General features: G+C 42.4%; 1 protein-coding gene across 4 annotated transcripts; it reads right to left on the bottom strand.

Annotated features, from left to right (window-relative positions):
• Positions 1–587: 587 nt before the first annotated feature.
• On the bottom strand, positions 588–17656 carry nr1h4 (nuclear receptor subfamily 1, group H, member 4). 4 transcript variants are annotated; one of them, XM_081716572.1, is made up of 10 exons: positions 17466–17656; positions 14705–14932; positions 13217–13594; positions 12063–12203; positions 10813–10952; positions 5955–6053; positions 5590–5689; positions 5234–5380; positions 1824–1937; positions 588–1209 (listed from the first exon to the last, which is right to left on the bottom strand). In XM_081716572.1, the coding sequence occupies exons 2-10, from the start codon at positions 14799–14801 to the stop codon at positions 971–973; spliced, it is 1455 nt and encodes a 484-aa protein (XP_081572698.1). In that variant the 5' UTR covers positions 14802–14932; positions 17466–17656; the 3' UTR covers positions 588–970. The 4 variants fall into 4 exon arrangements, with proteins under 4 accessions (XP_081572698.1, XP_081572699.1, XP_081572697.1 ...); XM_081716573.1 differs by having other exon boundaries at positions 14705–14889; XM_081716571.1 differs by having other exon boundaries at positions 14705–17656.
• Positions 17657–17897: the final 241 nt, after the last annotated feature.

Genomic DNA, 17897 nt, shown 5'->3' with positions numbered 1-17897 from the left:
ATTCGTTAGGACAAATCTAGAATCGATACGCTTGAATGTGTAAGAAACGTTCAAACAGGAACCTGGACTGTACGAAGCCTGATGAATGCTCCTAGTGTGTTTCTGAGAACTCGGCAATGCCAGCTAATATGTCATGTAGCCTATTCTTTTCCAGTCACCTTGCAAGGTTCACCTTATATAGCAAGTATATTTCTGTTCAGTTTTCAAAATGTACTCTGAAAGACTTTTTTTTAATAACAAATAATGCCTTTCTCTCACAAAATAACTTTTCTTTTAAGGTAAGTGCTGGTGTAATATCTCTTATTTAAACAGTGAAACCGTTCACATGTCTGTGTTACTACAGGCCTTTGGCATAAGTTTACCTGTTTAACTACAAAGAAGGTTCTTAGAAACTATTGTCCTAATTAACAGGTAAAACTAAGCCAGCGATTTTGCTAACCAATTGTTTATGTTTTCTTAGTAAGGACAATGAGGAAGGATTACTGTACTGTGCTTAAATAACTAATAATAATAATAATAATAATAATAATAATAATAATTCATTATTTTTACTTTATCCTTCAGTGCAAAATTATGTGCATTCAATGTTTAAAAACTTAATAGAAGTTTTTATTATTAAATACATTTACTTAAACTCAAACATTAGAGACATGATAAAGATTAAAATCTCATTTGTTCATTCAAGGATTGACCTAAATTTTTATAACAAAATAAAGTTATAAAAACATACAAATGATCATTTATTTCATTATTACATCTTACAATCACTCCTGCATTTGTTGAGTGAAGTTCATGACCATACAACCCTTTGTTACAGTCTTTTCTGAACAGGATATGACATCATACTCTGAATGTCCATTCCAGACCCACACGCTAGCGTACACCATCTCACCTCATCTGTAAGAAGTAGAAAAAGCACAGCAAAAGTCTTTGGGCTCCCCAACTCCTCCTCTGCCCTGTTGCAGCAGTGTCACTGTACGTCCCAGATCTCACACAGCAGAGGGTTGAACTTGTGGTCACTGGTGCGCCACGATTCCAGCATCTCAGCGTGGTGGTGGTTCAGGGTGCGGAGCTCAGTGAGCCGGCCCAGGAGCCGAGCGAACTGCTGGGGCTTGTGGGGGTGCTGTGTCTTGCAGAACCTCCTTAGTACGTCCAGCACTGGCTCCTGGAGCCTTTCCACCGCCCGCTGGTCCTTCACGTACGGCCGGTCTGCCACAGGAAAGACACCCGGTCACCACCGTATCGAAACTGACCTAAGAGTCGTCTCGAGAATCAGCCACTCACATAGCTGCCCATGAAGACTAGGCCGCTTCTTTAACACCCGTAGGTTAGCTAACGCGTCAATAGGAGTAGTGATTCATCACAGGCATACATAAATATCAACCACATACAGATTCAGTAGATTCACGAAAACAGGAAACAAATATGACAGTGAATTTAGTGTGAAATAAACTGTGATTACTACTCTACACAATGGCAATGTAGGTTTGTTAAAATTGGTGTTCTTAGAGTTTCTAAGACACCTATTAAATAGCATTATCCTGGAAAAAAAAACTTTCAAATTCAATAAGGATAAAATAGGTTAAACATGTGGTAATAAGGAAAAGGAAACTAATCTTTAGCTTGACACATCCATAAACGTCCTTTATTTATCATTAACTATTACTTAAATAGATGACCAAAGTTTAACTTCAGGCAAAGGAGGTACACATGTCTTCAGAGGTAGAGCGTCTTCAGTCCATTTCGCTTTGGGTTTTATCTTACGCTAGGCTGCAGTGTGTGGTCTTTGTTTGTTTGTTTGTTTGTTTGTTTGTTGGGCTCACCTGGGGAGAGGATGGTGATGGCTGTGAGGAGAGCATGTTCCTCCTGCCTCATCTGCAGTTCCCCGATGCTTTTGTAGAAGTTGAACATGGGGGTGATGAACTCTTCCGAGATCCCTGTGGGGGAAAGACGGAGGCACAGGCAGCTTAACACAAAGCGTGCAGAAAAGCCTTCTGGATCGAGCGACTCCAGGGGGCAGGTTACGGCAAGCAAGCGGTTCACTGTGTGCATTTAGTGGAGGTGCATTCAGACATGGTTCATCCAGTGACACATGTTGTATCTTATGAACACGATAATTGACCCGCCCTCCATACTGATGCTTCCTGTGTGTTAAACACAAAAGTAAAAGGCAATTCTTATGTTTGTTTTATGATAAAGTTCATGACTGATAAATAGGTCAGAGCAGTCATTTCCATCTGAAAAAAAGAAACTCTTAATGTTGTTATGAACTGTTGAGAGTACCTGTATTGTACTTGTATTGTAAACATGGGCTTCAAATGTAATTGATGATATCAGGTGATCCGTCATTTCTTTAGCTTACTTTATTTTTGGTAAAGAAATGTAAACATACTGTAGTAACCTACTGTTATTCTAGAGCCATACAGTAGCCTTCTCATATTCTAGACTCGTAGCCTCCTCTTTTTCTAGACCCATGTAGTAGCCTACTCTTATTCTTGAGCTGTATAGTGGCCCACTCTTACTCTAGAGCCGTATAGTGGCCCACTCTCACTCTAGAGTCATGTGTCTTGTCTTTCCAATTCTGAATGAGGCTCTGGCCCAGGAGAGGAAAGATAATCACAATATGTTTCCACCTCCAAGAAAACAAATGCAAAACTCCTGAAGTTATTCCAGTCAGCCAATCACAAGGCAGCATCAGTCTAAGGATTTCTGTCCTGGTCCTGAGGAATTCTTTGGGGCTTCCCTTTCAACGTTGGATCAGCAAGTTCTCCTGCTTTACTGTGACATACAAAAAAGGATTTGTGCAAAAAGAAAGAATTAATAAATCTGTCACTTAGCTCAAATGTCTTAAAAATTAATCAGTCTGTGCGTGAACCTTGTGAGCAGCAAGGACGAGTGTGGGGCCTCAATTCTTCTGAGAAATGAGGAGTGCTGAAGAATGTCTCTACTGGGAGGCGGTGTAATGAAAAATGTGGCCACTGGGAGGCAGTCTTGTCAATCGCCCAGGAAAAACAGACAAACGTTGCCGCACTAAAACCGTTATTTAAATCTGAAATTAATTGACCTCATATTGAGCTTCTACCTGGAAGCAGCGTTTACACGATTTGTTTTAAAACAAATCAACAATCATTTCATTTCATTTTCAAAGAACATGTCCTAATTCATATTCTTGGGCACTATGCATACCGTGTGTGTGAAGTGTACATATGGTACATATGTGTAAATATGGTACATACTTAAAGGAGTTATCTACCACAACCTGGATGTTTGCCTTTGAAAATAAAAAATAGGTTTGTTTGGGGACAACCGGAGACAATAACCTGCACATGGACAGAGGGTCCATGACACTAGCCATGCTGCCCTCTGTAACTGGGCCCGAAGGGACTGGGCGCTGCAGGTGTGTGTTCTGGAGCATTTTCAGGAAGCATCTGTCTAAAGGGCTCCTCCTCTTTTCTGGAAGCTCTTTGTTTTGCCATCATTGCCATAATTATTATTCTTTGTTTGGAATGAGAGCTAAGGGCTCTTTTCTGATGGAAAGCTGTTCAGTTTCGAGGACCATAAGGTGATCTCTTTTGTTCAAATCAGCTAGTTGGCAGAAATCCTTAATGAAAGGTCAATACATACAATCTGGTGAAACCCAACTCACTCTAATTACATTCAGGAGTAGTCTTTAAATAGCGGGAAGAATTGTGACACAGAGATGCAAACAATCAAATACGTACAGGAAAGAAAAGGTAAACAAGCGTCTTGCGTGAAAGAGACGCCCTGCTGGAAACTCGATCTGTTCGCTGGGCGCTTTGTGTCTGGCACTGTAGAGGAGCAGAGCACTGCTTACTTCAGAGAGATGCAGTCATGAATGAATGCGGACCTCTAAGCTCTTCATTTAAATGCTTTGAGATGGAGGGATAATCCTTGTCACTGCATCCCAAAAAAGAGGGTAAGTGGAAGAAATGACCCCCCCCCCCCCCGATCCCAGCCAGAGGCACCACAGAGCCGTCAGACCAGGGAAATGTCACTAGTGCCGAGAGGCTGATATAGGGACAAAAGATCCTCGATGTTTGGATAGAGAACAATGGCCTCTTCATACAGGCTCTCTGTCTCCCTCCGCCTGGCCTTTGGCGTGAATATTTTGGAGCTCTCACTCGGGGAAAGAGCGTGATGCGCTTAGACAGGCTGCACGGGGTCGCACTGCAAAGAGATGACACTCCTCCATCACCCCTCCATCACACCTCCATCACCCGTCAGAAGGCCGAGGAAGCTGAAGTGTTGTTGTTGTTGTTTTTTTTAAACATTTCCAAGTCAAGACAGGAAAACCGTTTTGCTGCACTCTCAGGTGAATATCAAACCAGGTTGTGCTCTCAGACACCCAACGCAACAGGCTGGTGTTGCTGTGGACTATAATGTGCCCTTAAACGGTGCGTTTGGAGAATTTGATTTGGGTGTGTCTTAAAATACTCAATCAAATCAAATCAGTGCATGTTTGTGAAATCATCATATCACCCACAGCCCAGTACTTTGACTTAAACAACATGTATATGTCATGTACCATGCAAATCTGAAAAACAGTTTTATTTGAAATGGTGTGAAATGGTATTTTACCAATATGTGTTTCTCTTTTCTGTGTTTCACACAGTGTGTGGCATTCAGTTCAACTAAAGAGTTCGTCTAAATGTTCGTCTAAATTCAGCTGTAAGCTGCAGCTTTGATTTTGGACATTTAATGGGCACCATTAGAAAATCAACACCATCAGATATCTGAAAGTCCCCACTACAGGCCAGAGTGAGACAATACTGATGTCAATCTTCCCCGGAGACCAGCCCCAAACAGGGTCAAAGGTCATTCCTAAATCAGTGTTATCAAGCTCACACAGAAATTGGTTTCCAAATATCTTACACTTATTTATTGCTTATTAGCAGACTAATTAAATTAGTAATTAATGTTTAATTGAGAGTTAATTGATGGTTAATTGAATTAAAGCCGTGAACATGCACATTTTCAAATAAAGCAAAATAATGTCAGCATAGTTGACTATATAGTAGAGTCATATATAGTAGGAGGAGCATGGCTGATGTTATCACAGAGAGAGGAGGTACCGCTCTTGATAGGGGTGTGTAGATCTGCTAGGAGGAGCATGGCTGATGTTATCACAGAGAGAGGAGGTACCGCTCTTGATAGGGGTGTGTAGATCTGCTAGGAGGAGCATGGCTGATGTTATCACAGAGAGAGGAGGTACCGCTCTTGCGTATCCGCTCCTCCAGCACTTCTGAGTGTCCGTGTGGCATCTTCTTGGTGAAGACCTGGGCCGAGCGCAGGAACATGGCCTCCACGGCTGAGCCCTTCAACAGGGCAATCTGATCCTCGTGGTCCAGCGACAGGAACCCTGCTCACACATCGCCCAGAAGACGAAAAGATGAGCCCTCTCCACATCTCATCAACGCCCCCCCCCCCCCCCCGATCAGTGTTTTATTCACCCTTCCATGCTTTATCTAAAATAACTGTTAAAACTGCTGGAGGCTGGATGTCTGTGTGTGTGTGTGTGTATGTGTGTGTGTGTGTGTGTTGCTATAATGCAGCAATTACATTGATTACCTGGGATTTTTTTGGTAAATTCCACCAGAACCTGGACATGAGTGGTTGCCATCTCTATAAGGAGCAGGAAGTTCTCCTCAGTGCTGAATTGCTCCTGCAGCTGGAGACGAAGGGAAAGCATGAACAGAGGTCAGCCTGCCAATGCAAATGTCCTCCATGGACAGTTTACAAGACAAAGGCTGATAGCTGCGCTTGCATAACTGTACACGGTAGCAGAGGTTATGTGTGGTCTGTTAGTGTTCTGAGTTATCAGGCTCAGAGCCTAGTACAGTTTACATGGTTTATCAAAGCCTTGTCTAACATGAACACAGATGTCCTCTCAAAATGTCACCCAATTTCCAAAAGCACAATATTTAAATGCGTACCAGTTTTTTGGCCATGTCTTGAGGGATACGGTGTTTGTTGTATGCGTCAAGAATATAAGTTAACAAGTTCTGCTGCTCTTGACTGAGTTCCACTTTTTCCTACAATGAGAAAAGGAAAAGATTATTTACATCCCAAATAATTTTGAGAGCCATTATGTTTTTTTTTATTGTACTTAACAACCTTAAGTGTGAATTCTGTTTATTACTGAATAACCTTTGACCCAGTAAGACTCTAATACAACGATTTTATATCACAACACCAGCAGCAGGAGAGAAGAGCTGCTAGAGGACCGTCGCTAAAACTGACCTTGAAAAATCTGCATGACACTTCAATAAAAATGACCACTGTTACAAATCCAGCAACAGGGACAGCTACGTGTCTGTGTGTGCAGTCAGATATGTTTGTGTACATACACCATTTTAGCACATGACTGCATTTGATTTGACCTTTTCTCATTTCTCACTAAAATAAATCACTATTACTTTTAAAATTAGCAGCATGACGAGTGAAGGTTCCTGCTTACTCAGGGTTAATTAGTTCAGTGGTGAAGGTATTGGACTAGTAATCAGAAGGTTGCCAGTTCAAGTCCCACCACTGCTAAGTTATTGCTGTTGGGTCCCTGTTCAAGACGCTTAACTCTCAATTACTCAAGTTGTACTCAGTCAGAATTATAAGTTACTCTGGATAAAAGTGTCAGCTAAATGCTTTAAATGTAAATATCAAATGAACAGAGTGTTACATGTGAAGCGGGATGCACAGTCTCAGTTGACGCGGATGAACGTTTATTACATGCAACATAACGGCACTCACGCATAACCTGAACATGGCAACAATAATGAAGCTAACCGCTACACCAACGATACTGCATTCACCAACAAGGGTTTCAATACTCAAACAAGATAAGGCGCAGGCATGGCCACGAACATATCCTCCCAAGTCACGTGGTGGGCCAAACCCGGTGACTTGTGGGAGGCAAGAGTTATGTGACAAGTTGTGGCTGAACTGTGTTAATCAGACAGAATTCCCTACCTCTAACCATATTCCAATATATCTAAAAAAGTACAAACCAGGTTGTCATGAATCACCTAACCAAAACTGTTGAACTCCAAGACAAAATCTTATGGACAGATAATAAATTTGGATCAGCCTGTTCAAAACAGGAAAGTGTGGAAGATGAAATGAACTTTTACCTCATCAGTGAAACAGCGTTGCACAGAACATGTATGTCTGTATGGGAGTGTATGGGTGTGTATGGGACTGTATTGGTGTGTATGGTACTTTATTGGTGTGTATGGGTCTGTATGGAAGTGTATGGGTGTGTATGGTACTGTATTGGTGTGTATGCTACTGTATTGGTGTGTATGGGACTGTATTGGTGTGTATGGGACTGTATGGGTGTGTATGGTACTGTATTGGTGTGTATGGTACTGTATTGGTGTGTATGGGTGTGTATGGGAGTGTATGGGTGTGTATGGTACTGTATTGGTGTGTATGGTACTGTATTGTTGTGTATGGTACTGTATTGGTGTGTATGGTACTGTATTGTTGTGTATGGTACTGTATTGGTGTGTATGGGACTGTATTGGTGTGTATGGGTCTGTATGGATGTGTATGGGTCTGTATTGGTGTGTATGGGACTGTATTGGTGTGTATGGGTCTGTATTGGTGTGTATGGGTCTGTATGGATGTGTATGGGTCTGTATTGGTGTGTATGGGACTGTATTGGTGTGTATGGGACTGTATTGGTGTGTATGGGTCTGTATGGATGTGTATGGGTCTGTATTGGTGTGTATGGGACTGTATTGGTGTGTATGGGTCTGTATTGTTGTGTATGGTACTGTATTGGTGTGTATGGTACTGTATTGTTGTGTATGGTACTGTATTGGTGTGTATGGGACTGTATTGGTGTGTATGGGACTGTATGGGTGTGTATGGGACTGTATTGGTGTGTATGGGACTGTATTGGTGTGTATGCTACTGTATTGGTGTGTATGGGACTGTATTGGTGTGTATGGGACTGTATGGGTGTGTATGGTACTGTATTGGTGTGTATGGTACTGTATTGGTGTGTATGGGTGTGTATGGGAGTGTATTGGTGTGTATGCTACTGTATTGGTGTGTATGGGACTGTATTGGTGTGTATGGGACTGTATGGGTGTGTATGGTACTGTATTGGTGTGTATGGGTGTGTATGGGAGTGTATGGGTGTGTATGGTACTGTATTGGTGTGTATGGTACTGTATTGTTGTGTATGGTACTGTATTGGTGTGTATGGTACTGTATTGTTGTGTATGGTACTGTATTGGTGTGTATGGGACTGTATTGGTGTGTATGGGTCTGTATGGATGTGTATGGGTCTGTATTGGTGTGTATGGGACTGTATTGGTGTGTATGGGTCTGTATTGGTGTGTATGGGTCTGTATGGATGTGTATGGGTCTGTATTGGTGTGTATGGGACTGTATTGGTGTGTATGGGTCTGTATGGATGTGTATGGGTCTGTATTGGTGTGTATGGGACTGTATTGGTGTGTATGGGTCTGTATTGGTGTGTATGGGTCTGTATGGATGTGTATGGGTCTGTATTGGTGTGTATGGGACTGTATTGGTGTGTATGGGACTGTATTGGTGTGTATGGGTCTGTATGGATGTGTATGGGTCTGTATTGGTGTGTATGGGACTGTATTGGTGTGTATGGGTCTGTATTGTTGTGTATGGTACTGTATTGGTGTGTATGGTACTGTATTGTTGTGTATGGTACTGTATTGGTGTGTATGGGACTGTATTGGTGTGTATGGGACTGTATGGGTGTGTATGGGACTGTATGGGTGTGTATGGGACTGTATTGGTGTGTATGGGAGTGTATGGGTGTGTATGGGACTGTATTGGTGTGTATGGGACTGTATTGGTGTGTATGGGACTGTATTGGTGTGTATGGGACTGTATGGGTATGTATGGGACTGTATTGGTGTGTATGGGTCTGTATGGGTGTGTATGGGACTGTATGGGTGTGTATGGGTGTGTATGGGTCTGTATGGGTGTGTATGGGACTGTATTGGTGTGTATGGGTCTGTATGGGTGTGTATGGGTCTGTATGGGTGTGTATGGGACTGTATTGGTGTGTATGGGTCTGTATTGGTGTGTATGGGACTGTATTGGTGTGTATGGGACTGTATTGGTGTGTATGGGTCTGTATGGATGTGTATGGGTCTGTATTGGTGTGTATGGGACTGTATTGGTGTGTATGGGTCTGTATTGTTGTGTATGGTACTGTATTGGTGTGTATGGTACTGTATTGTTGTGTATGGTATTGTATTGGTGTGTATGGGACTGTATTGGTGTGTATGGGACTGTATGGGTGTGTATGGGACTGTATTGGTGTGTATGGGACTGTATTGGTGTGTATGGGACTGTATGGGTGTGTATGGGACTGTATTGGTGTGTATGGGACTGTATTGGTGTGTATGGGTGTGTATGGGACTGTATTGGTGTGTATGGGTCTGAATGGGTGTCTATGGGACTGTATTGGTGTGTATGGGACTGTATGGGTGTGTATGGGACTGTATGGGTGTGTATGGGACTGTATTGGTGTGTATGGGTCTGTATGGGTGTGTATGGGTGTGTACGGGTGCGTAGGAATGCTGACTGCTGATGATTTCTCAGGTGACTAATTCTGTGGTTTACAAAAACCACAGATGTTTTGGCACAGATCCAACTACATGCCTGAAAACACCACGGAGGGCTCAGTCCGGAAGGAAGCTGGAATGTCCAGTCCAGACCAATCATGCATTTTACTTATTGAAGAAAACCCGCCCAAACTAAACCCGCCCAAACTAAACCCGCCCAAACTAAACCCACTCAAACTAAACCCACTCAAACTAAACCCGCTCAAACTAAACCCACTCAAACTAAACCTGCTCAAACTAAACCCACTCAAACTAAACCTGCTCAAACTAAACCCACTCAAACTAAACCCACTCAAACTAAACCCACTCAAACTAAACCTGCTCAAACTAAACCCGCTCAAACTAAACCTGCTCAAACTAAACCCACTCAAACTAAACCTGCTCAAACTAAACCCACTCAAACTAAACCTGCTCAAACTAAACCTGCTCGAACTAAACCCACTCAAACTAAACCCGCTCAAACTAAACCTGCTCAAACTAAACCCGCTCAAACTAAACCTGCTCAAACTAAACCTGCTCAAACAAGCAGGACTGTCAGAGCATCAGTGAGGAAGCCTTTGCCTATTCATCTCTTTGAGCTGTAGTCTTTTACCAGAAGGAACCATGGACAAAGCAACCATGAACTAAGCGTTTTATCCAACAAAACATTTTATTTTCTTGTTATTAAAATTATGTTAATTTGCCAAGTGCCTTGTTGGGTCAGTCTAAGCTGCTGGATAGTTGATAGGTAGTGAAAATCACTGCTCCTCTGTAGGGATGACCGGAGGGTCAGTGCTGCTGGACACTGTGGTTTGCAATAAGGCAGTGATCTCTTTCATCCAACAAACTGATATTCTTCACTCTAAGCTTGTGATTTTATTTCTAATCCATTGTTCTGGAATACAACTGTAACAAAAACCAACAAAAAACCAAACAAAACTGGCATTCTCCAAACACTAAATAAACACACTGTGCGTATTAATACACAGAAATTATGGTCGCAGGCTGAAATAAATGTATTTGTAATGTATGCCATGTGTGTAATTTAATAAATCATAAAAATTAAATATGAGATGCAGCTTAATGAGGAACCATCTTTGACTTGCAAATGTAATAATGATTATATTATATGTACCAGGATACTTTTTGATAGAAATTCCCAAAGCTAATTCAAATATTTAAAATGTGCACTCACTTTTACTGTTTTTGTTGTAGAAGTGACCTGTTTTGCATCTCCACCGTCCCCCACATCTGTGTCAAATCCCGTCGTATCTGATGAGGATTTGGGGTTTTTCCTTAGTCTTTTGGACTTGCACTGGATCTCTGTTAACAAACCTTCCATAGCAGCCCACCAAAGCAAAGATCACACACTGTACTGAGATCAGTGACCAAAGCAAAGTTCACACACTGTACTGAGATCAGCCCACCAAAGCAAAGATCACACACTGTACTGAGATCAGTCCACCAAAGCAAAGATCACACACTGACCATAAATATTCCCATGATTAATTCCCTTTGGGAGCTTCACTATGAAGTCACATTGGTACATTATAAACCACAAAAGGGGGGGGGGGGGACATTTCAAATAGCATTACGTATACAGCACTGCGTATTAATAAAACAAGCACCGTAAAGTGGGACTCACGTTCCAGACATGCGCTATTTGAACAAAGGCACATGCCATGTAGGTGTTGAGTTATTAGATCATGTGTATAAGGTTTCAAGTGGTTCTGTTGTGTCATGTGTGGTACAGGTCAGCTTCAGGGAAATGCCCCTTCACTAAAAAGGAATAGAATGGAGGGGAGCATTCCCGTCCTGCCCGCGGAGTGGCCGGATCTAGGCGCGCACAGAGCGGCCTGGATTCCTGCTGTTGTAATATTCATCTAAACGTCGATACACTATTCATGAGAAACAGGAGCTGAGCACATGCACACGCTAGCCAAGAACTCTGCGGCGCCGCTACGCCGTCCTCGCTGGGAAACCCAGAAGAATGCCGTTATCTCTCGTCTCCTTACCACAAACCATAACACATAATCCTCCTGCTGTTATTTCCGCCCATTAAAAGTCCTCTGTCCCCTACTCAGAAGTGTCGTTCCTCTGTCCGTCTGGAAACCCTCCTTTCCCAGAGGAGAATCTCACGCACTTGGATGGTCCAGGGCTGTCATGGTTGCGTTTCTACCTTTATATCCTGAAGCTACAATGCCCGCTATCTGTGTGATCTCTGCCTAAGTGTCTCTGCCAGTCCATTTGGCACATGCTGTGTTTAAAATTCTCTATAAAAGTTGTATTACAGTTTTCCCAAATGTACAGTAACATCAGTCATGATTGATTTGCCATTACACTGCATCAGTTCACAAAAGAAAAATGGTACACATGAGGGTGAATGTGTAGTGCAAGCTGATGAACGCCAGTGGGTGAATTATGGGAGAAGCCTGTGGCACTCACACTCAGCGAGCATTCCCATCTCCTTACACTTCCGGAGTCGACATTCCTGACACTTCCTACGCATATACATGTCCATCTCACAGTTCCCTCCAGTCTTACACTTATACACAGCATTCTTTGTTATACTTCTTCTGAAAAACCCTGCAAGAAACATAAAAAGATATTTCTATAGCATTTGTAGCAGTTGTGTGTTACGTGTTTGTTTGAATAAAAAATAGCAAAAATAGCATCTGCACAAGAAGTTGAAATAAGCAGCTCTTTCATTGTTTTCAAAGTACTACAGCATTCAACTAATGCTTTTATATATAACAAGTTGTTTCTGAGTGAACATAACTTAATTGAGGGTTAAGGGTTTTGCTCAGGGACCAAGAGCGGCAAGCTGGTAGTGGGGTTTGAACCCACAACCTTCTAAGTACATGGTAAATACATTAACCACAGTGCTACCATGGACCCTGCCAAATGCTGCCATTGAACAGGGCTGCACGTACCAAAGCACCACCAGCACATAAAACTGCGATCCACGTATGACACCGTCACGCAGATACTGTTCCAGCCGCCAGAGTGCTTCTGGCACAAGTAATTACACATTCTAGCAGGGCTCTGCTGAGCGCAGTGACATGCATTAACATTGCATGGTGGCACTTGGCTCTTGTTCCGAGCTTCATAATTCAGCCCGAAAGCCTAGAAGCAACTGAACCTAGTCTGGGAGTGAAGGAGCGTGAAGGTGGGCCAAGCATCTGGGGCTCTGGGTGCAAAGCACAGTGCCTGCCCTTTGGGCATTGTCCATGCACAGGTGGAATTACACTTGCAGTCATCCACCCAATGGCTTTCTAAAGAGCTAAAATTGGTTTGCGGGGTTGCGTATCATGGATAGCAACAGAGTTTGCCGGATCGGGTTGCCGGCATGTTGCACAGGTACGCTGTCATCAAGAAATCAATTAGGGCATGGGGGGTGTTTAAACTGGAAGGTCTGTGTATAATCAGTTGTATCTCTCATTTTGTAGAGTCAGCATGGTAACGCCAAGAGGAAACCCAGACAGAAACCCAGCCAGGTTGTGTTGCGGCCATAAACCCGGAAGAACAAAGTCCTGTAAATACAGTTACGTGGTAGGAGACAATGTGCAAACGTTTATGAGGTGACGTGTGGTCTTCACCTTTACAACCCTCACATGTGAGGGCGTTGTAGTGGTACCCCGAGGCTTTGTCCCCACACACCACACACACTTCTTCCTTCCTCATCCTGGCTGATTGAGCAGGGTGCCTGGATCTCTTATAGCCAGCAGGAATGACAGGTGCAGCCTTCCCCATCTCTGTGTCGAATCCCACCTCCAGGGGATCCTTCCTCAGCTCGCCCAGGCTGGACGGACCACACCACTCGTCGCCGCCGTAGGGGGGATAATAGCTTTGGCTGGAGTAGTATGACTGTGGGGATATGGGTGGCTCCACTGTGGAGTATTGCATGCTGGGATAGCAGGAGAAGGACAGGGCCTCTGGGTCATGGAGCAGAGGGCTACTCTGCTCTGCCAGGATATCTGAAAGAGGAGGAGGGAACACCATGCGTGAGGCAATGCCGTCAGCATATGCCTGACACAGAGTCAGGAAGCTTGGGTTAAACGCAACGTACAAAGCACGGCCCTTAAATGAAAGCAGCAATTAGTGAAGCTCCAACAAACAGTAGTAGTGTTACCTGTCTGACCAACAGTAGTGTCACCAGCATGATAACTCATTTACAGTGTTTAAAAGCTTGCACACATCTATCCCTTTTCCAGCAGATAATTGCTGATATGGAAGTGAATTCCTGGAAGTTCTACAGGACCTGGTACACCACACCCTCAAATAAAGTTAGAAATAATTAACCACTCAGACTCTGAATTGGTACTTTATAATGCTGTAAATTCACACACACACACACACACACACACACACACACACACATATATATATGTATTCAATTATTTGTTTAGTCATTGTAGTCATTTAGCCGTTAAACCGTATATTCCAATCCTTCACAAAGAATTCGTTGCAATAATTCACTTAGTTGCAAAAGAATATTGACAACATGTAGCCCTCTCAGAGAATGTTAATACAACAGACATGAAACTGAGTGCTGTTCCATTACTGCCCACATAAGTCTTTTAAACTATTACCTGCAACAGAAATGACCCGTGATTCCTTTCTAAGTTTACTCAAGATAGTATGTACCAACCTGGAGTCCTCTCTTGCCCCATGGACATCTCAGCAGCACCCTGCTTGGCTACCTGTGATCTGCCTCTCGCGCAAATACTGACCATTTAACACCATTTTCAGTTTACTGAGGTGTTTCGCTCTTTCTCGCAACTGAAACACACCTTCTCGTGAATCACCGACCCTCACCGACCTTCAGTCCTGGCTGAAAAACGCCACGGGAACAAAGGTGTCTATAGTCGCTCATTAACCCAAACACCAGTCACATTCCTGTGACTCTATTACAAGTAGCTGGATCATAATGAGAAAGGCCACGCTACCATACACAGTCCATTTCAATATCTAGGCTGATATATATATTCATCAGCAAACCACAAACTATCAAACTTATTGTTGGAGCATTCTTAAGAGAAAGCTTCATCTTAGTTTATTTAAATTATAGTTCATTCTTTCCTTACCAAAAAAATGAAACCCCTCTGGCAGGAAGAATCCATCCGCAGGGGACATCTGCAGGGGTTCCACCACGCTGGCATCAGGACTGGTCCACTCAATCATCCAGAAGCCTGGGGAGTGCCCTTGTGGCCCAGTGCTGGATTATAGATCGACTGATCCTGTGGCCCAGTGCTGGTTTATAGATCGATTCCTCAGTGCAGGGCAGAAACAATGGGTTTAATCCTGAGGGAATCCTGAATTTTTTTTTAGGTAAGATTGTTGTAAAAAATGATGGGATAATTCCCAGGTGGATTTACAGCCATTGATCACAGGTCAGTGAAAAAATGTGGAATATGTAATTACAGGGATATTCTACTATTATTACACAAACGTCCTAATTATAACCACATTTAATGGAGCAATACATCTAAAAATTAAATATGTAAAATTGATTCAGGCAGTAATTGCACCCTACATACTCCCTAATGTCCTAAGGACTAGATCTAATATGGGCTTACAACCTCCATGTGTACAGTATGTTTGCCTGAGAATGTGTGATAGATAGCTATGACAACCAAAAACTGAATGCTGGAGTGTTAAATTGCCTGAACTGGAATATCGTTGAAGCTGGTGGAAAGAATGCTTCTGTTGTTTGAATAACTCTCAAACCATTCATGTCTTCATTCATAACATCATTCAGAACAGTTCAGCCACGTGAAAACCATACTGTGTCCCAACAACAGCAGCAATAACAACAACAAGCACAAACAACAAACAACATCAGGACCAATAATAATAATAATAGACCTTCTTACTGATGAAAGTAGTAGAAATTAAAATATACTATATTTATTACTGACATATGACATATGATTAAATATGAACCTTTTTCCTTGAGCCTTTTTATTATTCATGAAAATTCAACATAAAACTTCATTAATGATGGAAAATGTGACAATAGCTCATATTTTACATTGACACAAGCAAGGGTTTGTACCCCTAAACACAGCTAGTATGCTTCTATCAACATTTTACATGTACTGCATTTCACTGACTCTTTTTTAATCTAAAGTGTCTGAATACAACTCTAGCAATGGAGGGTTGAGGGCCTTGATCAGGGGCCCAACGTGGCATTAGAAGTGGCAATTATCAAACCATTAGTTGAGCACCTTAACCAGAGCCACCACTGCACTGTTCTCTCAACACTGATCTATCAACACTCTTCTGTTAACACTAATCTCTCAACACTGTTCTATTAACACTGTTCTCTGAAAACTGATCTATCAACACTGTTCTATTAACACTGATCTATCAACACTGATCTCTCAACACTGTTCTCTCAACACTGATCTATCAACACTCCTCTGTTAACACTGTTCTCTCAACACTGATCTATCAACACTCTTCTGTTAACACTAATCTCTTAACACTGCTCTATTAACACTGTTCTCTCAAAACCGATCTATCAACACTGTTCTATTAACACTGATCTATCAACACTGATCTATCAACACTGATCTCTCAACACTGATCTATCAACACTGTTCTATCAACACTCTTCTGTTAACACTAATCTCTTAACACTGCTCTATTAACACTGTTCTCTCAAAACCGATCTATCAACACTGATCTATCAACACTGATCTCTCAACACTGATCTCTCAACACTGATCTATCAACACTGTTCTATCAACACTCTTCTGTTAACACTAATCTCTTAACACTGCTCTATTAACACTGTTCTCTCAAAACCGATCTATCAACACTGTTCTATTAACACTGATCTATCAACACTGATCTATCAACACTGATCTCTCAACACTGATCTATCAACACTGTTCTATTAACACTGATCTATCAACACTGATCTCTCAACACTGATCTCTCAACACTGATCTATCAACACTGTTCTACTAACACTGATCTATCAACACTGATCTATCAACACTGTTCATAATGGAATTTCCATCCTCCCATTCCTCTTCTTTCCTGAGATTAAGACATTTAATGGCTTTTTCTTGTCAACAGATCTACTGATATTTATGTTGTTGATTTAATTGACGAACTTGGCTCTGTGTTTCGTAAATATGCTCTGAACAAGGTTGGTGTGTAATGTGGGGATTTCATACTGGCCAAGTACCAGTTTTACCAAAGGCACCTGTTAGGTTCAGTGTCAAAGGCCACTAGGCAAATTTACCATGGAGTCGTTTTCCCTCACAGTGGGGGCATTTTCACTGATAATACATTGTTTATAATAGTTCATAATCTCATTTTGTACATTTTTGTTACATACAGTAAGCCAAGGCACTAGGAATTTAAGTTTATTTAACTCGCAATGTTTACCTGCTGCATTCCCTAATTTATTTAAATGAATGTAATTGTTCGAAAATGTTTTTTTAATAATGCAGATATTTGAATAAAAACCAGTGTGATGCTCATCAAGTCTCAGAGATCTTCAGACAAAAAAAGTGCCACTTTTTCACAGAAACATGGAAAAAATCCATTTGCCACAACTCCCAAATCTCCATAAAGCCCAGTGGTTCTGTACCATGAATCGCAGCGGTGCTAAATCAGTCATATCACAGCACCGTCTCACAAACTCCCTCAAAACTCCACGACACAAACATGTTTACTCACCCAGTTTAACTTCCCGCAGATTCAAAACCGCATTCCACAGTGACTACCTGGCACCATGGTAACATTTCTCCCAAGAACCCCTTCAGCATAAGTCACCGTGGCCTACGTTTGGATTAGTTTCCCATAGATATCCATGAAGTTGTGTCTTACCTATTTCTCCTGCTTCTGGTTGATCTCCTAGATCTGCCTCACGCACACTATGGTCCTGGAAGCAGCAGGACTCGAGGAGGGACAGGAAGACTCTGCTGTGTGGAGCCCAGACAGGACTGTGAAAGTGTGGGCTCACGGGGAGACGGGACAATGGTTATTAATTAAACTACATGTGTGCTCATAGACCTCCCCCTGGCAGGTCTGAGGCTGCAGCCCGGACACGCAACTGCCCCATCACCTCCCTGCTGCAGAGATTGGAGCCCAGGACAATGTTCTCCCCACACATGTGGTGATTACACGCAGAAAGACATACGCACACAAATGCATGCACCAGAAGCAATGGCACAGTACATTTTTAGGTAATTTCTTACTGCTCAAATAAAGCTCAGCTCAGCTCATCACAGATGTTGTGGTTCTGTAGACAGTCTACCA

The sequence above is a fragment of the Electrophorus electricus genome, chromosome 6, assembly GCF_041902795.1.
Source record: "Electrophorus electricus isolate QZ-2024a chromosome 6, ASM4190279v1, whole genome shotgun sequence".
In the NCBI taxonomy this organism is placed as follows: Eukaryota; Metazoa; Chordata; class Actinopteri; order Gymnotiformes; family Gymnotidae; genus Electrophorus; species Electrophorus electricus.
This window is presented reverse-complemented; position numbering and strand designations above follow the sequence as displayed.